At 29.8% G+C, this 24,419-nt stretch overlaps 2 protein-coding genes and 1 non-coding gene across 3 annotated transcripts in view; all 3 read left to right on the top strand.

Moving 5' to 3' along the window:
* Positions 1 to 2,569: 2,569 nt before the first annotated feature.
* The window catches only part of LOC123271024 (phenoloxidase-activating factor 2-like), a 36,291-nt gene continuing 14,441 nt past the window's right edge, over positions 2,570 to 24,419 (top strand). Inside the window, exon 1 of the mRNA XM_044737242.1 lies at positions 2,570 to 2,644. Coding sequence (XP_044593177.1) covers positions 2,590 to 2,644 — 55 coding nt within the window. The 5' untranslated portion in view covers positions 2,570 to 2,589. The remainder of the gene's footprint in view (positions 2,645 to 24,419) is intronic.
* On the top strand, positions 9,172 to 9,775 carry LOC123271026 (serine protease inhibitor swm-1-like). Its single transcript, XM_044737244.1, has 3 exons — positions 9,172 to 9,304; positions 9,376 to 9,488; positions 9,547 to 9,775. The coding sequence occupies exons 1-3, from the start codon at positions 9,259 to 9,261 to the stop codon at positions 9,637 to 9,639; spliced, it is 252 nt and encodes an 83-aa protein (XP_044593179.1). The 5' UTR covers positions 9,172 to 9,258; the 3' UTR covers positions 9,640 to 9,775.
* Trnai-aau lies at positions 10,911 to 10,984 on the top strand. Its single transcript has one exon. It is a non-coding gene; the product is annotated as a tRNA-Ile (tRNA).

The raw sequence follows: 24,419 nt of genomic DNA, 5'->3' as shown, positions 1-24,419 counted from the left end.
ACAAAATTTTTAGTCATTTATTTGGGAAAATAAAATATTTTTTATCCATTAATATTATTTGTTACAGTTAAATAAATGATTTTTTTATTCTAAATAAATTATATTAATATAAACGAAACCTTATTACATGGAAATAAATATTCGTTTCCACCAAATAATATTTAGTAGTAGGTACTAAATATTTCTTTGGTAAGTATTGTCGGTAGATGGCTATGCTTTAATTCCAATGTGATACATAACCTATTAACTAATTCAGATTATTTTATTCAGCTCGATTTTGGGAGATTTATCAAACTTTTGAAAAAACACATATTCCCAAATGGCTTATATGTAATTTCTCAGTGGAGTTTAGATTAAATTTTTTAATTTGCCTATTATTGATAAGTTAAAAACTTGTTTAATTTTAAATTTTATAAATGTCTCAAATAAAGAATTATAATTTAATTAGATGATTTTTTTAATAATACCTTATTTTTTTACTTAAAATTATTTATTTTAATTTTTTTTTATTTATTTTGAGTAAAAAAGTTAGGTTATACGCTAAATTTAGTTAAAAAATTAAATTTTTTAATACCAATAAACCATTTTTTGAGTAGCAATAAATAATTTGTTAAATACTACTAAATATTTATTTGGTGGAAATAAATGGGATTTAATAAATGATTTAGTAACTATTAGTAAATCTTATTAAATAAAACTACATCCTTCACTGATAGAAGGATTTCTTAGTATTTAAAAAGATTTCTTTGTATTTAAGAAATCATTTCTTAAACATCATTTCTTAGTATTTAAAAAATATTTCTTAAATACAAAGAAATATTTCTTAAATATTAAGAAATATAACTACTAAGAAATATTTCTTAAATACAAAGAAACATTTCTTAAATACTAAGAAATATTTTTCAAATGCTAAGAAATGATGTTTAAGAAATGATTTCTTAAATACAAAGAAATCTTCTTAAATGCTAAGAAATCCTTCTATCAGTGTTCTATCAGTATGTTATTTTATATTTACATTACAAGTCGATCTTTGATTCAAGAAAATAATTTTTTCCGATGAACACTTACTGAAAAAGTTAAATTGAGAGTCAATAGTCAATCGTTCGACATCAATAGAATCCCAGAAAGTTAAACGGAAGATTATCTCCTGAATAGAGGATCATCCAATTACTAAGCAGGTAACTTTACTATCATTTGTATTCATTTCACTTTCGTCTTACTTTATAGTTGATGAGAATTGCTCTATTGACCATCATAGTCACATCCTCTTGCATTTTTACCCGTTTTCTTTTCTAGTTTTATTCCTTCTTTTACTCATTTCACGTATCACTTTTCTTTACTGCAGATTTATCTGTGTATTTTCTCAGGATTATTCTTTTCTACCGTCCAGTATCTTTCATCTGCAAAAATAAACGTACCCAAGAATATTGAGTATTGACTTTACTGGAAGTAGGCTTTCACTTTTCGGCTAGAAAGGGCGTGAACCATAAGCCCTTAGTCATCTTTCGACAATTAATTTAAGGCTATTCATCCCTTGACAATCGCATTCTCAAGCATTTTACCTGAAAATAACCACTTCAGCACATGATTCTATTATTAATATAATCTATGTTGTTTGTTGTTAACATTTGTTCATTATTTGACAAAATAAACAGACAAAATAGTATGTCCCACCGGTGATATTTTCGTCATGAGGATATTTTTGTATTTAAGTTGAAAAACTCGAATTTATAATTATACTTTCTGGAAATTCCCAGTGAAAAATAAAATTTTCATTTAGATGCATACTTTTGGCTTTAAAAAAAAAAAAAAATTTTATCTAAAAAATTTTATTTTGTAATTTTTAATGTCAGAAATAGAAAGTTTTGAAATTCTACATAGAAAAAAATTAAAAAAGTTTGGAAAATCCAAAAGTGCACGCTTCATAACACTCATTCATTGTTTAAGCAAAAAATAAATTGTGCAGTTGATGTTTAAAAGAAAAAAAAATAGTTAAGCAATTTCTTATAGAGTATTTTCGATTTTTTTTTTTTTTTTTTTAATTATTGGCGCTCGTTTTTCTCGTCATATACGCGCGTAGTTTAAAAAATCTAGCTTGATTAAGTGGCACCATAGTTTTCACGTGAGAGAAATAAGAAAAGTTGTTTTGTTTTTGTACATGTGTATCATAGTAAGTTTGAATAAAATTTATTAAAAAAGAAAAAACTACGTAAACTAGGCTATTGATAAACAGAAAAAAAGAAATATTTATCACAAATTTATTTGAGTCATTTTTTTAAATATTTCCTTATGACAACTATATAGGTTTGGTACAAGTAAATACAATAGTTGGCTCGAATTATTTTATTATTCGTCAGAAGTATCTCATTTATTTGTGGTAAGGATACTAAATTTGTCGAAAACATTGACATCTTTGGTATTAAAACTCTCAACTATTGCTCTTATGACGTCACTTGAATCGCGCGAAGAGTAACCGCCATTATTACCAAGTGTTGATTGTTTTGATTACAACTTAATTTAAAGCTACAGCGACGTTTCAAAAAATAGTTTATTTGCATACATAATAGTTATCATTAATTCTATTCATCGATGGATGAACTATTTATTAATTGGGGATCAGAAAAAGTCATACCTAACTTATATGGTAATTACCATAAAACAACTTAAGTTGTTTAAAATAATATATTTTACGAAAACAAATCTTAATTATTCTTAACCTATAATTAACACTTTCATTCAATAGAAGATACAGAAAATATTTTATTATTCAACTAAAAGAATAAAAAATAATTATTTTTTCATTTTAAAACCATTATAATTTCTGAAAATTGGTAAAATAAATTTCAAAAGTTCATTATTTTCAACTATGATTTATTTACCACAAATAAACCATATCTCTACCATAAACAAATTATTTATTTTACGCAATTAAATCGCTAAATATATTATATATTTACCAGAAATAAATATTTATTTGGCCATATCCAAATATCTATCTTTGGCATAAATAAATCTTATATCGATCAAATATTTCTTTTTTTCTGTGTAGCAATATAAAATGATTTTTGAAAAGTTTGATATTACTTCAAATATTTTCTCGATTTAAATCTACTCATGTTATTGTATAAGTATAATAAGGTTCTGATAGAGGCATTTAAAGATCATAAAATTGCTTGACCTTGACGAGGCGGAAGTAAAACACTACCTCATGCGCTTCACGCTTTGAGACGTGCAATTATAAAATATGCTAAAATTCTTGTTAGCTTTTAATGTTTCAAATAATAATTTGAACTCCAGGGTGGTATTTAATTATTTTTTTGATAATAATAAAACTGTTATGATTGTTTCGCTGTTTGAAATGGTATTTTTTGCTACATAACTTTTGCTACAAAATTTCCTTTAGTATTAAAAAAAAAATATATTTTAGCAAGAAACTAATGATTTTTAATAAATGATTTATTTACTTACAAATAGATTTATGAATATAAATAAAAATATACAAATATAAATATATATATTTATTTACTAATAAATCATTTATTAACCGGTGACGTTAGCCGAGTCGTCTAAGGCGCATGGCCTATAGAGAACTCGGACTAACTTACCGGCCAGGCGTGGGTTCGAATCCCAAGCTGGTCTTAGAAATCAACTTGGTTGATATTCGGCCCTTGCCGCGTAGGTTAAGATTTACACAACCCAAAAAGACCCAACGTACCACTCCCAACAGTTAAAAGTCGGCGATATGACCACAGCAGTTAAAACCGACTCTAAATAATAAATAAATAAAAAAAAACATCATTTATTTTTAATCAATTTTGAACTTCTTGCTTAAAAAATGAAGTTTTAAAAAACTAGGAAGTTATTTTTTATTATTAAAATTCAAAAATTGTTCAATTATGAAATAAATAGAAAAATTTGTAACAACAATCAAGTTAACTCAATTATACTGAGAAAAATTAAATGCTGAACATTGAAATGATTAAACTATGAACACTACACTCAGATCAGTTAGTAGCGCCCGTGACACCGCTCGAGACTTCCACGCAGACGGACCAGGTTCAAATCCCTTCAGATCCGGATTTTTTCAGAATTAATTTCTATCAACCAGTAGTCCATCACCTCAGAATAATAATAATTCAAAAATAAACAACGAAAAACAAATTTTTTTAATTATTTTACCTAAAATTTGATTTTTTTGCCTATGCTTGGCCGATGCTCGGCCAATGCTTGGTTACTATGTTCGGCCGATGCTCAGTCGCCTATATCGGCTGGGTGTTACCATCCGATGCTCTCCGAGTCTTGGCCCAACGATATTTCACGATACTCGGCCGATACTTAAAGATCGGTTACCAGTCTTGGCCCAGTATCGGGCCGATCTTCATTTTTTTGTATGGGTAGTACCACTAGGGTTATAGAGTAAACATACGAACAATAATGATGTACATAAGGGTGTAGGATAACGAAATCCCTTGATAATTCAACCAAGTCAATGATATGAGTAATAGGAGATGCACAGATGACGAGGTCTTTACGGCTCGATGCTTTTTAAAAGTGAAGTCTGTGAGTTCAGCGAATTAATGGATAAAATGGCGAGTGTATGAACTTGTCCTGATAAAAGTTGTCTGATGTATAATTGAGCTAGTCATTATTCTCCGTATAGACAATGTGTCCAACTGAATATGCTTTTTACCATGCAGACATGTATCTTTATTATCACAGTAGTTAACCACAAAGTAGATAATGATTTGCATACTGTACACTCAGTTCTCTTGCATGAATATTGAATTTAAGTAGCACACTGTATAACTGCACATCTGTTTGAATTTTTATACACAAAAAAAAATTAACTTTAATCAAGTACATAATTTTGAAAACTTCATCTTCTTGATTTGAATAGAAAAATTCTTGAACTAAGAAATTTTTCTTGGTTTAAGTAAATCTTACTTGATTAAGGTAGTTGTTGTAGTTAAGGCATACCGTCAGAAAATTCTAAATTTTTGGATACTTATTAAGGACATGATGATACAATTACCCTTAAAATTTGAAATCAATTGACCACCTATAACCTGAGATGAATTCTCTTTATATCTTTAAAAATATCTTTAATTAATAAATTACACTGTATCTCGTGACCTAAGGATATTTTTGAAGATATAAGCTCATCCTGATGTTACCCTTATCGAGACCTTTCATTTGAATACCCACATGATTTTTTTATATATTTCACAAATATCAGAAATATCATATATATGAAATATATAAAAAATGCATGTGAATACTCAAATGAAAAGTCTCGATGAGGGTCACATTAGGATGAACTTATATCTTTCAAAATATTAATAATTAAACATTTACATTGTATCTTGTCACCTAATGATAATATTAAATATTTAAGGTAGTTGTCGTGGTTAAAGCATACTGTCAGAAAATTCTAAGCTTTTGTATACTTATTGAGGACATGATGATACACCCTTAAAATTTGAAGTCGACTGACCACCTATGACCCGAGATGAATTCAATTAAAAATTGGATATTAAACATTGATTGCATACACTCTCTGCAGTTCTGTACCAGTTTCTTAGTTATGTATTTGTTGTGAGTTTAAAAAAAATAAAAAAAAATTTTTGAACGTCTAATTATTTATAAATAACTGATTAAAGTTCAACAATTTATGAAAAAGTATATATCTACGGAATCGGACAAAAACAATTTATGGGTTGCGTCTCCACGGGTACAGTCTTGCGTAAAAATTATGGATTACTTGGCTACAAGCTCATATACTTTTGCGGCGCGTATAATCTCTAATTTTTTGACAATATTGTACCATGAAAACTACTTTAAAGAATTTTTCGTCCTCACTCAAGACAATGAATCGTTTCAAAATTATTTTCTTAGTTCCAGAATTTTTCACTTGATTCAAGTTAATTTTTTTCTGTGTAGGTATAATGATAGCTTCTGAAAAAGTGATAAGGAACATTTTCAGTTTTTATTCTACTATAATGCTCCTATCACTCGACTATTATTATTCCGAGCATTAAGCGTAATTCACAATCTCAAACCGTTGTAGTTAATCGTAATTGGATAAAGCTTATGAATTATCTATTCCCTGTTGAGATTAAAGGTAACTGTTGATACGACGGCGAATTGCTCAATAATGATATCGGTGTCGTAACTATGAACAAAGAACAAATTGAAAATTCAAGATTATTCTCTTTATAGTTTCGCGTTCGTACAATGAAGAGATACAATGGTGAACTGAGTGCTGAAAGTCGTTCCATATTTCGAATAAACGCGTTGAGATGAAAGCAACGTTTCAATAAGCAGTCATAGTTAGATGGCGCTAATGTCCATTCTGGGATTCAAACCGTGCATTTAATGCTTCCTTATCTGCGTTACAGTTTTTCTTTTAAATTGCAGCAGAGATGGATATTAAATAATTTAATAATTAGTTTGAACTAATCAGCTCTTAACCTCAAAAAACCACGTCGATTGCCACCAGCCCGGTCAAAATCGGTTGATTCGTTCGTGAAATATCGTTGTCGATTAAAATTGAAAAAAATATTTTTTTCAGAATTTCTATAAAATTTTTAGTCTAACCAGTTTACGCTTAAAGATTCTTCAAAGAACGCAAAAAACTGCGTTGAATGCCATAAAACCGCGAGAAAATCGGTTAATTCATTCAAAAGTTATTGCGGTTTGAAAATTCAAAAAATAGTGTTCTATGAAATTTTCATCAGTCTTTTGAGCTTGAAGAGCTCAAAAGCACAGAACAGCTACTTATTTGAGCTCGGAGAGCTTAATAAATAAGTTAATTGTTGAGCGCTTTATGGAGGTAGCGGGAAGTTGCAGGGATGGCCTTTAGGGTCAACCGTTTTCCTAATTTTTTTGTATGTAAAAAATTTTTTTTCGTTATCCTAATTATTATTGACAGTGAAATGTAGTGTGGCATTGAGATAAGGGCGCAAATATACAAGATATCGCGAAGTATCTAAATTAATTCATCCGTGGAGTAAACTAAGGATATTGCACGCAATGTGTTGCGTTGACCAGACACACCAGTCCTATACAAACAGTGTAATGTGAGAAATACATACACCCACAGAACGTGACTAATATTAAACAATTGTCAACGCTGTTACTACTACTACTACTACTGTTGTAATAGTCTTTATTGACTCTTATTTCTCTATTTACGCAACAAATGTAGCTTGTATACTTCAGTTCCACACAATGATACAATTTATAGGATATACTGTAACATATCTACAGATTTGTATATTATGCTATCTAACTTTCTGCAATTTGTACTGACACGTGCTGTTTTAATCACTTTTACATTTTAGTTAGGTATTTTTATTTATCTGCTTGCCGTAGTCTAGGGTCAATAAATAAACTATATAAGATTAGGAAATCATTCATAATAGAATCTGCTAAAAATATCAGTGAAAAATTAACAATACCTTACTTTATACTCACTTTACTATTCCTCTATACTCTATACCTCTACGTTTAAAAAATGCAATTTCGAAAATTAATTACCCAAAAACGGTGTGCTGAATTGATCTGAAAATTTCATAATTTTCTTGTGACCCTCTTATAACTTTTGAACGGCTTGACCGATTTCTTCGCAGTTGATGCCATTCGAAAGGTCTCGACCAAACTTAGGTTTTAAATACACTTTACACCGATTCGAACCGGTAGATTTTGAGAAATTTCAAAAAAACTACAAAACAATTTTTTGAAATATAGTTTTTTTTTTAATAACTTTTAAATAGCTCTACCGATCGATTGCAAAAACTAATCAGCTCTTTCCATAAAAAAAAACACGTCGATTGCCGCCAGTCCGGTCAAAATCGGTTGATTCTTTCGTGAGTTATCGTTGTAGAAAGAAAACCGAAAAAAGCATTTTTTTGGAATTACTTCGAAATTCCTTGTTTGATCAATTTAAACTTAAAGATTTTTAATGAGATCTAAAAAACTTCATCGAATGCTGCCAACTGCATGGAAATCGGTTCATTCATTCAAAAGTTATTGCGATTTAAAAATTCAAAAAATAGTGTTTTTTTTAACTCTTATCAGATTTTTGAGCTCGGAGAGCTCAAAATGACACGAAATTAATTTTTTTGAGCTCGAAGAGCTCAAAAACGTAATTAGTGCAATTTTGAGTGCTCAAGTATGGGATTAGCGGGAAGTTGCAGGGATGGCCTTTAGGGTCAACCGTTTTCCTAATTTTTTTCTCTGTACAAATGCAACCATCAAACTCTTTTTTAGAATCAAATCTGCAGTCTTGCAAATTTTCTTGAACTAATTTCTCCTATCCTAGAGTACTTAAAGCGGTCTGATCCTTAGGACTTCACATCTTAAATCCGAGTGGATCTAATCATCTCCGACCTCACCTACACAGCTCATGATTGCCGACGATGTACTTGACTGATGGTCAAGTCACCGGGGACTAATTTTTCCGACTCTGATAGTGCCTCCGTGCCACCATAGAACAACTATTCAAAGAACTGAAAATGTGTAAGAATTGCTATTTTAAGCACGGAGAGCTTAATAAATTATTAATAAATAATTTGTTATTCTTAACCTTCAGACGTGCAAAAAAATGTCACTGAGAAAAACAAACAGGAAAAATTCTTATGGTAATCCAGAAAAATGTCTGATAGACCGATTTAAAGAAGATATGCATATAAAAAATTGTATATTACAAACTACGATAAAAAATCATGAGTGACAAAAAATTATCAATGGCTAGGTGGGAGATAATAAATCAGAAAGGAAGCTATCGAGCTGCTGTGCTCGTTGTCATTGGAAACGAAAAATGGTGTGAGGCAGCAAGAGATACAAGCGAAAGTCAGTGCACAGCACCTTCGGGGGCCACTAACAACTTTCATGCCTCTATCTTTCGCTTCAAAACATATTAAGTATTACTTCTATAGCTTACTCGGTTGAAAAGCTGGAAACCATAATAACAATAGTAATAAAAAAATATAATCATAGTTAGAAGACTAATAATAATTTATTAATAATTATATCACTAAAATTGATAAGAATATGAGGAAAAAGTAGTAACTTGTTTACTTTACTTCAAAGTCATAATACTTTATATTGATACGTAAGCGTAATTACATAAAAATTGACGTTATAGTTATCTGTGTAGATTGTGGAATAAATATAAAACTAATTACCAACATTGGTATATAAGATAAGAACTCACAACAGAACAGTAATATTTGTTTTTAAGCTTTGAACGCTGCGATGAACAAAATAATCGTCCTGTCGATTACCATATGCGTGCAGATTAGTAAGTACTTTATTTAAAAGTTCATACAATTATTCATTGTTATTGTTATTTTTATTATTCTATTTAATTAGTAAGTGCACAAATAATGCACAATTGCGGTGAAGGAGAAGCTGTTCTGTTTTGCGGTCGAATGTGCGAGGCGACTTGTCAAACTCCGTACATTACTGAAGAATGCAAGCATACGGTAAGTAATCAACTAATCACAATTTTAAACACTTTTAATTAACTTTTTTTTTTTTAAGGATTGTTTAATTGGTGGCTGCGGTTGTGATTTTGACAATGGATTTGTCAGAAGTAATAATAGCGACAAGTGTATTCAAAAAACTGATTGTTAAGGAATTACTGATAAGATAATAATGGCCTCTATCGAAGGATATTTTTATCCAATAATACTAACAGTAATGTATTTTAAAATACGTTTTTTTTTACACGGAAAAAATTTAAGTGAAAATTACAATAATAATATCGTAATCCAGGACTCATTTTTTATATAAATCTAGCTGTTACTCACCCGCTCCGCTGGGCGTTTTATAGACTTGCATTTTTAAATCTAGACTTGAAATTGAAATAGAGTATTGTTTTGACTTGCACAGATTCCCAATTCTATCGAATTGGCATGTTCCTTTTATCCATGTAATTATTCTAGCTAATATTCATTGTAGCTTTCAATGTGCAATCATTATAACATTCCCGCGTCTTTCTTACAAAAATTAATAATGATTGATATGAAAAAAAAATATTTGTAGTGAGCATTGTAAGTTTCAGTTAAAGAAATTGCAGGTCTCATAAGTGAAAAAATCTACCTAGTATATGAACATAACCAAAAGAATTAGAAAATTAATTTTAAACAAATGACAATCGAATAGAATAAATTTAGTTACAAGAAAAATTCATTATTTCTAAGTCAAAAAAATATAGGTTTAGGATAAGTAATCACCAACATGTCATATACTTAAGCCTTCTCCGAAACACACTGCATCTAATGGTATAAGTATTATTCCGATCGGTTCAATAGTTTTCGCAGTATAACCGAACAAAAAATCGGCTTTCCATTTATTAGTATAGATAGATATATATGCAAGAAAAAGGTACGATGTTATTGTAGCATAGAAAAGTCGATATAGTAATATTTCGTAAATAAAAGCAGTAACTACGATCGGTAGAGTAGAATTTTCTAAAAAATATGAATTATCATATTTTATAGAAACTTACTAGGAAACACTAATGTGAATGTATAATATTGTAATATATTAAATTATAAAAATTTTTTATGTGATATATTAATTATTTTTCTTCATTTATTTTAAAATCAACATACGCTTCAAATAAATTGCAATATCAAATACTAGAAATTAAAATATTTTTATAGCAACTTTTAACATAATTTTTTTCCGTAAAATATATTGTGTGTCTTAAAGTATAATATTATTTCCAATAAAATAATAGAAAATATTTTGTATTTGATTTATTCTTAGCTTCATACTTCATGAATTTAAAAATTAATTTGGCAAAAAATAATTATTTTATTTGTAACTCATTATATTCATAATCAATGGTTAATTCAACGGTTAGTTATCAAACTCGTAATGTTAAGGTAGGTACATTCGGCTCATTAGCTCAGATGGTTAGAGCGTCGTGCTAATAACGCGAAGGTCGCGGGTTCGATCCCCCCATGAGCCAGATTTTTTTGTTTTTTTTAGATTGATGATTTTCTTTGATCGAAAAATAAAAAATGATCAAATTCACATACTGTGAAAGAAATAAAAGAGTTAATATTCACCAAAATAAGTAAAAAAAAAAAAACACATAAATAGGCTAAGAATAATCTAATGAGTATTAAAACAAACGATACCATTGAAAAATTCAAAATTGCTTATTTTATAAAAAATTAACTTTAAAATTTAAAAAATTTTTAATTCACACACGGAAAAAAGTAAAAGTAAACTGTAATAAATAACAGTCGATTTATAATAAGTAATGATCAACTGCTAAAAATTACCATTTCAAACAATAAAATCGTGATTTTACTATTTACTTTATAATATTTACTATTTAAACGTTACAATTTACTCTTTACATGGAAGAAAATACTATTTCAAACAGTAATATTCGCTATGCAAATGTCTAAAATGTTAAATTATAATAATTAAGAATTCAGACTTTGATATTTATCATTTCGTACCTAAAAAATGATCTTATATGTAAAAAGTATAAAATAAAATTAGTAAATTTCTAATACAAGCAACGTCAATATTTACAAAGTAAAATGGTAAATTTTAAACGCAACGCTAAAAATCAAACTGTAATTATTGACTTGCTTGGACTGGTAAAATGTATATTTTAAAAGTATAATTTTTACTGTTTCAAATGTTAAATTTTCCTAGAGTGAGACCCCCTTCTCGTTCATCTGAGTTCCCCTTCTCCTCATAATATGGACTATATATTGAAATGGCAATTTTTACTGTTTGAAACTGTAATTTTTTAAGATGAAAGAGTCGTTATTTACTATAGTGACAGCTACTAATCACTTATTTTGGATATTAAATTATAAATTGTGGCTTTTATACTTTCTACATTAAGTTCTGTAATATTTATATTTTTGCCACCCCGATGTCCGCTTTACTTTTTGAAACTCTAAAAATTAACCGGAATCCGAGTGAATATTACAGTTTACTTTTTTCCGTGCAATGAAAAAATATTTAAGTTCTAACCGGGAAAATTGAATTTCTCGCGGGCATTATTATCGACAGTTAATTTTCACAGCGATGGGTAAGGGTTTTCCCTTACCTTTCGATTTATTGATTAGTTATTCGACTCGTCACTGGGTCGCATAGATCAAAAAGTGCCCCACCGCCCTCCCGGAAAATGAAGCATGCAAAAATAAGAAAGTTCAAGAAGCACGCAGAGAAAGATTATAAAAACACCGGCGAGCAAAATTTTGGATTATTGTGTTGAAACCAGGATACTGGACAGTCGAAATGACACCGAAGAGGAGAGTTCACCTGTCATCTTGAACAAAGGTAAGTGTACACGTCCTTGAGGCTTCACGAGGAACGAGACCATAAATTTAATTAATAAATTTTTTTAGGTTAATTATTGTCGCGAGGCCTTTGTGCTCACGACTTGAATCTTTGCATCGTATTTATTGTATTGAATTTTACAGAATATTAAAGAAATTCATTGTTGCATCTATAATTGGACGGAATTTATTGAGACCAACTGAACGAGAGCGACCACTCCTGTTACAAAGTATATCTTATTAACTTTCACAATAAAAATTCAAAAAAATAAAAATACAACAAAGTTCAATTTAACAATATTAAAATAATTTTTTATGATTATCGACGTTTTCATATTTTATAAGCTATTTAAAATATAATAATACAATGTTCTTCTGCAAAAATAATTTTCAAATGAAATTCCAAGTCTCACGCATATACATATATAAAATCCGCAACTTCCAAGCAGGTTATTGAAAATTCACGAGAGACATAAAACTTTGTTAGGTGACAAATCTATTGGTCGTATAATGTGGAATTTCGTATTATTTCTTAAATAAATTATAATAGTAGTCTTGATGTATACATACACACATACAGACAAACATACATAGTTGAGTGAATAGAGAGAAAGCAGAGGGTTAGTCACTGTGGAAATAAGTAGGGTTTTGCCCGAGAAGATATGACATAAAGTCTCACCTTATGGTGTCTCCTAACTGAATTTTCAATGTCTCTCAGCGGTGTTTTTATACGTTTTTCCCTATTGTTCAGTACTTTTTTTGCATCATTTTTTTTCAACTCAATAATAAATAAGATTCACGGCAATTGGGGCTTATAGAAATTTATCATAATACACTAGACAGGAAAAACAGTAAATAATGTGATAAAATGCAATAAAATAGTTACGAAGTAATACGATAAACAGTATATGTGGCAAAAGGTAATTGAATTATCATTTTTGCTTGAATTTTAATGCTTGTTGTTAACAAAAACGAAAAAGAAGCACGGAGAGAGAGAGACAGAGAGTATATGACCACTACCGCTGGGACAAAGTTTGAATTAACAGAGACATATTCATACGAGGAGTTTGCATCGAGGGTTGTTCCTCAGAGGGCACTCCGTCATCTCACTGTTTCCTCGCTTACTTCTCAGCTAATCGTACCACACACGAAGATCCTCAGAGACAGCATTGTCATTAATTAAATTTTTACTTTTTTTATGCTCTGATCATTTTTATTAAAACAAAAATTTATGAAGAATGAGATCTCATTTGATAAATATATCAATATCTTTAAAACAATAAATTATTAATGGAAAAATTACAAAATTAACAATTTTTTCATTTTCGCTATGAAAATTAATGATTTCTGCTTAAGGTAGATTTTGTTAATTTTTTTTTCACATTAAAATTCACATATAAAGATAACGATAGACAATTGATACAATAGATACAATGACCATGAACCTAGATTCGCTTATGAATGTCAGTGTAACTCACTACTGAGTACAAAATAATTAAAATCTGCAATATTTACTTTTGTTCGATTTATCTTAATACACTGACCTATTACCAATGATTTTTAATTTTAAATAAAAAAATAATTGCAAAATACGACAATACATTAAATTTTATTCAATAAAATCCTGTAATATAAAGCTCTGAATGGCTATGTTTAAGGAGTGAAAGTAACGTCGGTAATTTGAAACAATAATCTCGAATGATTGACGTTTCAAAATTTAGAAAAAAAATAATGTAAAACTACGGATTTTCAAAGAAAGACATTAAAGAAAAAAAAAATTGGAAAACAGTTGACTTCCCAGGCCATCCTTGAAATTTTCTAATAATTTCAAGCTTATAATATTCAAGAATTTGTATACTTCTTTAAAGTAGTTCCTCCGTCCAACAACCACTTTCCGACAATTTTTGTTAATTTTTGTTTCACAGTTAAAAAATAACGTTTACTAATAAATCTCGAAGTTAAAGAATTTTTTACTATTTAGAAAGCAAAATATTTAATGACAAAATTCCCGGTTTTCAAGCTTACTTCTCATTTAAAGCATCTAAATCTCTCTGACCACCCAAATATTCTTTGTAATATTTAAAAAATTCCTCGACTGAATTGGAAAAAAAAAACTAGCAGAATAAAAAATAATATTTTGTTGATTAATTAATAAAAAAAATAGCACTTTATCGTTTTGTTGTCGAATCGAAATATTATAATTAAAACATTTTTTTGGTCATTTTTATATAGTATTTCTATGGTAAATAATTAATTTCTTTTAATTCCTTTTGTTGCACTTTGAGGATTTAAACCTATACGTACAAGAAAAAATACATTCTATATATATAAAAGAAAGTCATGTTAGTTACACTATTTATAACTCAAGAACGGATGAAGCTATCGGGATGAGACTGATACCATTCGACGCAGAATTTTTCGTAGATGGTTATAGACTCCTTATTTTTTGAATTTTATCAACCCTTTCTCATTTTTTTTACGATTTACTTTTATATACATTTTTACCCGCTAATAAAAACAAAAGACTCTCATTTTTCATTCATTTGTTTTTAATACAATTTTTTTTGTTCTTATTACATAACCTTAATATTTTATTGATTTAACGTAATTTAAAAAAAGTTTAAGAAAGAAGCTAATTATGTCTGGTGAACTAAGTGTTGAAAATTTATATTTATATGCTGATCGTGTGTTTGGTTATGATAATTGGTTCCATGAAATAAAATAGTTAGATTTCTATGAAATCTACTGAAAATGTTGTTGTTTATAAACTAGGAATTTTTGAAACATGAAATTTAGGCCATGTCTATTGAGTTTCAATAACATTTACTAAAAATTTCCTTACAGCAAACGTCTCTTTGGCAGCGGGAAAAAAGTCATTGTAAGGTTTCCAAAACTTAACATTACATGTAGTAATTCAGTCAATGGACTAAGAATTTTACATACATGTTATTTTTGCTGATTACATAACTTATAAATTGTTCTTATTGCGGGATCAAGGGAATGTAACAGATTAAAATGAATGCATTTTTCAAACACCAGATATGTGAAAAATCAATTTGGCTACTTATTTAAATAGAATTCGTAAAAAACATGCTAAATTTATTTTCTGTAAAAATTGATGTCACTGAGAAAATTTTAAATAACAGAAAAATTGTTCGCACTTGAAGCTAGATAGATTTAAACTTGACTTATGAGACTTGCAATGACCAACTAAAACTTACAATGCTCATTTGGAATCTATGCAAATCAAAACAATACTCCAATTAAATTTCAAGTCTAAATCTAAAAATGCAATTCTATAAAGCGCTCAGCGAAGCGGGCGGGTAACAGCTAGTAGATATATAATTTAGCATTTAATTGGCTACATCATTTTATCAAAATCACATGTTGAATCTTTATATTGAGCTTTTAAATATGTGCTTGAATCAGATCTTTTTTTATTTTTATCAAGTCAAAAATCAGAAATAAGAATTGCGTAGAGTAAGACATCCTTGGAAGAGCTCATATAGAATTTTGAAGTTGAGTTTCTGTCTAGAAATGATTTCAGAGATTTTCATACATCGGACATTGGATTAGAAAATACATTATGTATGGTAAATAATTATTTGACAGCAATATCAACATTCCGACAATAGTAAATGCTCTCCGACCACACTTCACCACAGCGGAACTACCTTAATAAAGCGCGATAAATGCTACAAACGAAATAAAAGTTGCCTGATTCGTTTAATAGATATCCTTGTTAAAATAAAAAGTAATTTATAGGCGACTGCGTGGTCGAGTGGTTTAAGTCTTAAACTGCCCGTACAACAGTCGCTCAAGCGTGGGTTCGAGCCCTGGCAGTCGTAATTTTTCTGCGATTCCCAAGGCTTGCTCCCTTGCCGACTGTACCCTGGCCAGGTTTCTGCGGTTTCCTTGGTCACTGTGCTAAGGGGCGGGGCACAGGCAAATGCGGGTACAGGCTGTAAGTCGGCCACAGCCGCGGATAGGAGGTAAAGATGTGTATTTAGACACATCAAGCACAATAAATAGTAGGAAGGGACGTAAAAATCCCACGTATCTAGGCCAGAAGGCTGACGCATAAGATTCCAAAAAAAAAAATAAAAAAATAAAAATAAAAAAAATTTGTGTACTCAAAAAACTGTGTTTTTGAACAACAAAAGAGAAATCACTGAATAAAAAGTCAGCTTTAATGAAAAATTATATCAAAAAAATGTAATTTAATTAGTTTTACAATATATGATAAAAGAAACAGTTTAACAATCTAAAATTGATGATAAAATCGATTTTACGTAATAAAAAGCATAAATTTTATTGTATTTTTACGCACCAACTGTCGTTTTTTCCGACAGCAGGTTGTGTTTATAGGCGTAAAACAATTTGAAGCACAGAAAATAATGCGTTAGAGTTACATTTCATATCTATGCCATAGCAGACGACCTATTCATACAACAAGAATATAAAGGGGACTAGCGAGCATTCATTATGAGGCTATTCATGAACCGTCATAACTGTGTCCATCTAGGTTACGTACGCATTTACCTTTCAGCGTTTATGCACTTGCATATTTTACGAAAACTACTTATATACTCATAAATGCGAATGTATATGGCAGCATGGGATTCAAATCTCTGTTTTCTGTGTGCATTCACGTTTAAATTTTCTTTATAAGCCACATTCATTTTCTGCATAATTATTGAAATTACATTTTTTTTAACTTTTTACTATAAAAATCAATGATTTTAAATATGTTTTACGAATGTAATTAGAAAATATGAAAAATACATATCTAATTTGATTTTATAGATTTTTGTGAATATAAATGTATATTTATTTATATGTATAAATCATAAGATAAAAAAATAATGAGAAATTGAATAAAGTAGATTTATTACCTGTCAATTTGTCGAATAATAATTTGCTAGATCTACTTTAGTATCTAGTTGGATGAGTCATCCGGTTCTGACGAGTACGCGTGTATATATGAAACTCTCTCGGGTCTTTTCGCATGATGCCAGATCTGTGACTCTGTGTGGGAAACTTGAGACGATTTATAAGGGATTTACGTCGAAAAATGACGAACGTTGCCAATCTCGCATCTGTGCGTGCGTGGATGTTGAGATGTCAAATAGCAACTACTCTTCGTTTGAAGTATCCTAAATATTAATAACTCTGAAATTCATCATTTTTTTCTTTTAAAAGTACTTTTTTTATTTAAATTTTTTTAAAAAATTTAACAAAATAAATATTAGTTTGGAAAAACTAAAAATTTCGGTTCGATAGAAAATTAAACTTAAAAAAAAAAAAACAAATAATTTTTAACTAGTTTAAAAAAAAGATAATAATAATTTTTAAGATAGACTTCTAATTATCATTATTATTGAATTCTTCGAGCTCAAAAATACAACTTGTATACTTTTTCAAGCTCTTTGAGCTTGAAAATTTAGTGGTTGTAAATACATAATTTTTTGAAAATTCTAAATTGCGATATCTTCCGATCAAATCAATCGTTTTTGATGGGGCTTGCAGCATTCTTACTAAGCATTTTATTAAGCACCAAAAAATTACTCATTACCTACCAAACAATTCAACGTAAAATTTTGAAGTTATGTTAAAATAACATTGTTTTGGAATTTTTTAAAATTAAATAACTCTCGAACGATTTAACCAATTTTGATGCAGTTCATGGCAATCGACGCAGTTTTTTTTAGCACAAAAAAGATTATTTCTTAGTCGCTAAATAATCCGTAGAGAAATTTTTAAGTTATTTAAAAAAATCACTTTTTTCGTCAACGATATCTCACGAATGAACTAACTAATTTTGACTAGCCTGGCGGCGATTGACGTGATTTTTTTATGTTAAAAGCTGAATAGTTTTTGGAATTGATCGGCAAAGCCAATTACATTTTTTAATATTTATTATATATTATAAAACAACTATCAATATTCATATCAATTTTAAACATTCGTTTATGAACTAAAGTATTCAAAAAACTCATGAGAGTAATGAAAATACACGGAGAAAAAAATATTGTTAGAATAAGGATACGTATCGTTATTCTGACTATACACCGTATAGTCATTTTTTTTAGAGATATACGCTGTATAGCCAATTCAGCTATACAACGGATCATCAAAATGACGATCCATATCATTATTTTAGCGTTACATTTAGTTGATTCAACTCTACAGATCCTCACGTTAACGAAACAGTTGCCTGTTTTGACGAAACTAGATATATTTACAAGAGCTATTCCCTGTATGCTTTTAAGTCAAACAAATTAATCCTTAAATCAGAAATCCGGATTGTTATTTTAAGGAAACGTCATTTGAGGATACGTTGGATAGTCATTTTAACAATATTTATTGATGTGAATATTTATTTGTAAATATTAAAAATATTGTTAATAAATTATAAATATTATTAATAAATTGACACTGAAGTTAACAGACAATATAAATTTTTTTTTATTTCTTTAGTAATTAAATTATTATAAAAAAAATTTAGTAAATAAATTTCACGTGAAAAATAAAAAAAATTATTATTGAAATTTTTAAGAAGCGTTTTTTTTCATTGTAATTGACTTAAGTCATGACAATTGTCATGAAAATTAAAAAAATTGACAGATGTTAGCTAACTTTAGTATCATTTAATTAATTGTAAATACTTATGTAAATAATTATTATAAATAGTTATCTCAATAATTGTTATAAATAATTATGCAAATATTTCAACAATCAATATTTCGGTATTTTATTTTATGCAAATGTTTTTTTTTAAACTTACCTTTTCAGCTAGATAAATTTCATCCGTTGCTGTTTCAAGGAACTTGTTAATTTCATTCCATGTTAAGACTTCTGATTTTTTAGCTCGAAAACCTTTTGATTGATTATTCAGAAATGGTTTTAATTTATTAAACTCTCCGATGTCGATTCCTTGCTTGAGATTCAACAGTGACTTTATCATAGAATATTTACTCCAGAGCGTTGATGGCGCAAGATTTTTTGATAGTTCATCAAAATATACCAGCAACGCATTTTCAGTGATTTTTTTAATTTTATTATTCACTATCCACTTAATAAATTTATTGTAACAACGATAATAGTCATTGCTGGATTTTGATGCTACCATATTATTGGTTATATTTTGGGCTTCTCCCTCGATATCTCTACCAGCCTCGTCGTTAGTGTCACTTGAATAGGGACTATCTGTAGAACTCATGTTTTACGACGAATTTATTGTATTTAAAATCAAATCACTAAATTACATTATTCTTATTATAATTATAATATATTGCACTAATGACGCAACATCAAGTGCTGACGGAAAAAGTATGTGTTAGAGAGAAAAACGTACAGTGCGTGAGAGCTGATGTAGGCACTATTGCGCGTGCGCGTTCATTTATTCCGGGGATAGAAAGTGTCGCTTTATTCCGGCTGCAAACGGAAGGAATTTGAACTTTCGGCTTAAGGCAGGAGAAAAAAGATATAAAATTTCAAAATTTAGATAAGATTTCAAATAAAGAAAATTGATTTTTAATAAATAGTATATTACTCACCTAGGGAAGTAAAGTAAGAAATGTCTCAGATCACATGTAATTGTCGGCCGAGGCGAAGCCGAGGTTGACAAACATGTGATCTGAGGCTTTCTTATTTACTTCCCGTGGAGTGTATACTATTTTTTTGCTCGACGAAGGCAGAAAGCGGCACTTTCGTTTAACGCAGCGGGCCGAAAGTTGACGCTTTCTGCCCGTCGAGCAAAAAATAATATAATAACACTAATAGAGGCTGGCAATGGCCTGGTCGGCACGGTGCTCGCTTTTCGAAAGAGTGGGACCCGGGTTCGATCCCAGCACGCACCAATATTTTTCAGTGATTATAATTAAAAATATGTGCGTTACGTTACGTTGCCAGCCTCTGGAAGTGGCAGAGATAGCCGGGCGGCACACGTCTGACTTGGGCGATCACACATTTAAGCAACAACTTGAATGGGTGACTACTTTAGTCAGCGTTGGCTAGCGCGAGGGATCTCTGCATACTAGGAGAGGGGCCTAATGCTCCAGTGGTCAATAAAGAAGAGTTTCTTATCAATCACTGTAGACTTAGCCCAGCTCCGACTGTACTATCATGGGTTTTCTCTGTGGTTTCCCCATGATTCTGTTCCAACAGCCTGAGAAGATGAGGTTCAGGGTGAATACGGTACAGAAAGCACAAGTCGGTCCACAGCCGCAAAAATTGAAAGTAGAAATGAAGTGTCAGGTGGGACTTGCTGAGGTCCAATATGAGAAATAGAAAAAGCGTAGAGCTAGGAGAAAAAGAGGAATCAGCCTTGTAAAAACCGAGAGGTGTACAAGTAAAGTATAATAATAATATAATAACAATAATAATGTATAACTTAATTCATGAATTAAAATCATAATTCAATAATAAATTTAAAACTATTTAGAACAAATTTTGGAAAAAAAATTAACTTTTGAAAAAAAAGTTTCTCAAATATTTACCAAAAAATTGCAAAGATTATAAGATTTTAATTATAAATGACCAAATTTTAAGTAACTGCTTAGGAACAACAGTTTCCAAATTAATCAGAATTTTGAAACCGGATAAAATTTTAATTGAAGAAAACAATATATAGAACTAATTTGTGACATATTTACTGACGAATTACCCGAAAGACTGATCATTGTCGTAATTATTGAGTTTACATCATAATTAAGCTATGATGCAGACAATAATTCTAAAACGGCTGCAACAGTAAAACTGTTTTATTAAACGAACTCTAAAAGGAGTAATATTGACGCTATTACCACTTCTGAGTAGTGAAAATTGAAGCTTATTAAAAGAGCTTTACGATGCATTTTACCGAATTTTGATATCTTGTCTCGATCAGTAATTATACCAAGTTGAAGTAGTAAAAACATAAATTTTTATGATTTTCAAAATTTCAAAATCCTGTCATTTCCAAATTACTCGCCCGATTAAGCTCATCTTCGAACTTAACCTTGGTCTTGATCGATAGATAAAGCATGTTGAGTTTGAGAAGAATCGATTATAAATTGAAAACGCTATCGTGCTGACAAGCCACGTTATATCGTATAAATGTATATATACATTTATATATAGATATATTAGGGTGTGCCAAAATGTAACTTCCGTGGAGAATCTTTTAAAATTGGAATTTTGAGTTCCACTTTTAACAGGGGCTGCGTTTGGGTATTTCCTGATATATTTTGGTGTTAGACAATGTATTTGATTTTCATAGAATTTTTTAACAGGAGATTTAATTGGGCACTTCCGGCCAAATTTTTAATTTTCACCGGAAATACCCAAACTAAGCTTCTGTTAAAAAATTCTATGAAAATCAAATACATTGTCTCAGACCAAAATATATCAGGAAATGCCCAAACGCAGCCCCTGTTAAAAGCGGAACTAAAAATTCCAATTTTAAAAGGTTCTCCACGGGAGTTACATTTTGGCACACCCTAATATATATTTATACGATATAACGCGGCTTGTCAGCACGATAGCCGTTAAGTTTTTAAATAAAAACACAATAGTAGACAAATTTCCTTTGCCGCTTATTTTAAATCAAATACCGAGACTTAGAAAAGCTAAATTTTATATCAGTTTAGATATGGCCAGCGGTTTCCATCAGATTTCCATACATCTAGAATCTATAGAACGTACGGCATTTGTTACTCCTGAAGGCCAGTTTGAATTTTTAACAATGTCATTTGGGCTTAAAAATGCTCCTTCTGTTTTTCAAAGAGCAATTTTAAAAGCATTAGGTGAGCTCGCGTATATTTTCGTTGTAGTTTACCTAGACGATGTATTAGTAATTGCGGATACAATAGAGGAAGCGTTTGAAAGACTTCGAATGGTATTAAAAATTCTAATAGATGCAGGATTCTCATTTAATTTTCAAAATGTTCTTTCCTTAAAACATCTGTTTCATATCTTGGGTATGAAATTAAAGATAGAGAAGTTCGTCCAAAATACGGAAGCCCGGTTGGCTCACGGTAAACTTATGAAAAAGTGGCGCTACACAGACCCATTTTTAACATGTGTGCTACAAACTTAAATACAAGTGTATCGATAACTGGTAAAAATTTCACAAGTTAATTTTTAACTTGTGCACTTGTGCACTCGTGAACTGGAGATAGGGACAGAATGGCGTCATACAAAAACCCTAAGCTTCAAACCCCGGCCGCCATTTAAAAATGTCAACAATAACAACTCATACGGTAGCCAAGAAAGTCGTTGCTAATTATCGCGAAATAATTTGATAAAATATCAGTCTTGGTTTTTCATAAAAGTGTAGATATAAAGTATTTGATTATTAATAATATCGTCGTAAATTATTGACATAATTTAAATCTCTTATAATAATTATTATTATTTAATTCGTCAATAGAATCAAGATGCGTTGCAACATCTGATGCTGTAAAAGAATCGAAATATTTTATTTTGGTCTGTACAATTTTTTTTTTTTTCAATAAAAATGGATGCTGTGAAAGTATTTGATAACAACGGTTCAGTTAAATTAACTGTAAAAAACATAAAAATATCTATTAACACTGTCAAAAGATACTTCCCCGGTGCCAGTAGCCTAACTTACTATGAAAATGGCGAAAAATTCCGCGTTGAAATTGAAAATGAAGATCTTTTATTAGTTAAAGATGTCAATGAATATGAGATTTACTATGCTAATCATTTAAAAGGTGAGTTAATAAAAATGTTCGAAAAGCTTAATAAAATGTTGGTTGGTAAAAGAAAACAATGCTTCATAATGTATGCATAGAGTTAAATCTTGATAAAGTTTTCTCTCTGAGTTTACATTTGTAACAAATTTTTGACGCGAGAAAAATGGCTAAATTTTTTGAAAATAATTAATTAGTTGTTATTATTTACAGAAAATACTTAAAATAATTCCAAAAAAAGTCGAATTCAAGAAATCATGGATGTACTTGAAAATAAATCAGATGAACATACTAAAGTTAGTTGAACCAAAAAGTCAGGTATGTGAAAAACAAAAACCATGAAATAAACCTTTTTTATCAATAAATAAAAAAATTCAACTGATTTTAATAGTAATCCGAATTACACTAATATAATTATTCGAGAAAATTTAATGTTATAAAATATTTGGCTATGATAATTCAATAAATTTTTTTACATACTAACGTGCAATTTTCATTTTATTTGCAGAAGTCAACAAAAAAAATTCAACGAAAGCTGTTGTACATTGCATGGAAACACAAAAGCAGTCTTGATGAACGGTTTTATAAGCAAATGCGAGATCCTGTTGGAGGCATAAAAAAAATAGAACTTGATCACAATTCCGATTATTCTTTTGATGAAATTCGTCAATTGAGTATAGCTGCTATGCGAAATACTTTTAACGAACATATTTTCGATTTATCTGTAGTAATGTTAGCCAGCAATGATGAGGAAATAATAACTAAGTTTACGAATGTAAAGCGTCAGCAATGTAATTTTTGATATTTTTCATCAAAGCTTAAACTAACCAATGGGCTTCTACGATTGTGCTTGCTTACTATATCGCGAAAAACTAGCAGTACTACCAATACAAGTAACATTATTAAAGCAGAGATTCCCAAAAAAAATCATGTAAATCGAGAGACTCCGTCGATTCAACGGACTTCGTCTTCATTCGGGATTGATTTCAAGTTGCCTAGTAGGCAGGGCTCTTTCGGTATAAGAGTTTCAAATAAAGAAAATATTCCGCAAGCAAAAAAACCTGCTATAAATCTACAATCTTCATCTATTAAAATTATTCCACTTTCACATCGACCAGCATTTACATTGAATAACGGACCGCCGTCTGTCACAAGTAAGGAACAATCGTTACCTGAAAAGGAAAATGTCCAAGCTGTGACTTTAAGAGCGCCCTTGATTGACGTAAGTGAGCTGGAACTTACTAATAATATCTTAGGAAAAGGCTCATTTGGATGCGTAGTTTTAGCAAAATAGATTCGGAATGGATCGGAAGTGGCTGTGAAAACAATTCTTGCTAATTCTAGCCAAAAGTACTTGATTCGTGAAATGAAAACAATGGATACAGTTTGTCATCCA

The sequence above is a fragment of the Cotesia glomerata genome, linkage group LG8 (assembly GCF_020080835.1).
Source record: "Cotesia glomerata isolate CgM1 linkage group LG8, MPM_Cglom_v2.3, whole genome shotgun sequence".
Taxonomy (NCBI): domain Eukaryota; kingdom Metazoa; phylum Arthropoda; class Insecta; order Hymenoptera; family Braconidae; genus Cotesia; species Cotesia glomerata.
The sequence above is the reverse complement of the archived record's forward strand: the minus strand, read 5'-3'. Positions and strand labels throughout refer to the sequence as shown.

What these genes read in the sequence shown, in the direction of transcription:
- LOC123271026 (XM_044737244.1), top strand. Translation starts at nt 9,259, where the DNA reads ATGAACAAAATAATCGTCCTGTCGATTACCATATGCGTGCAGATTA. An exon ending in TACCATATGCGTGCAGATTA is followed by an intron (nt 9,305 to 9,375) that starts GTAAGTACTTTA and finishes CTATTTAATTAG; the next exon opens with TAAGTGCACAAATAATGCAC. An exon ending in CTGAAGAATGCAAGCATACG is followed by an intron (nt 9,489 to 9,546) that starts GTAAGTAATCAA and finishes TTTTTTTTTAAG; the next exon opens with GATTGTTTAATTGGTGGCTG.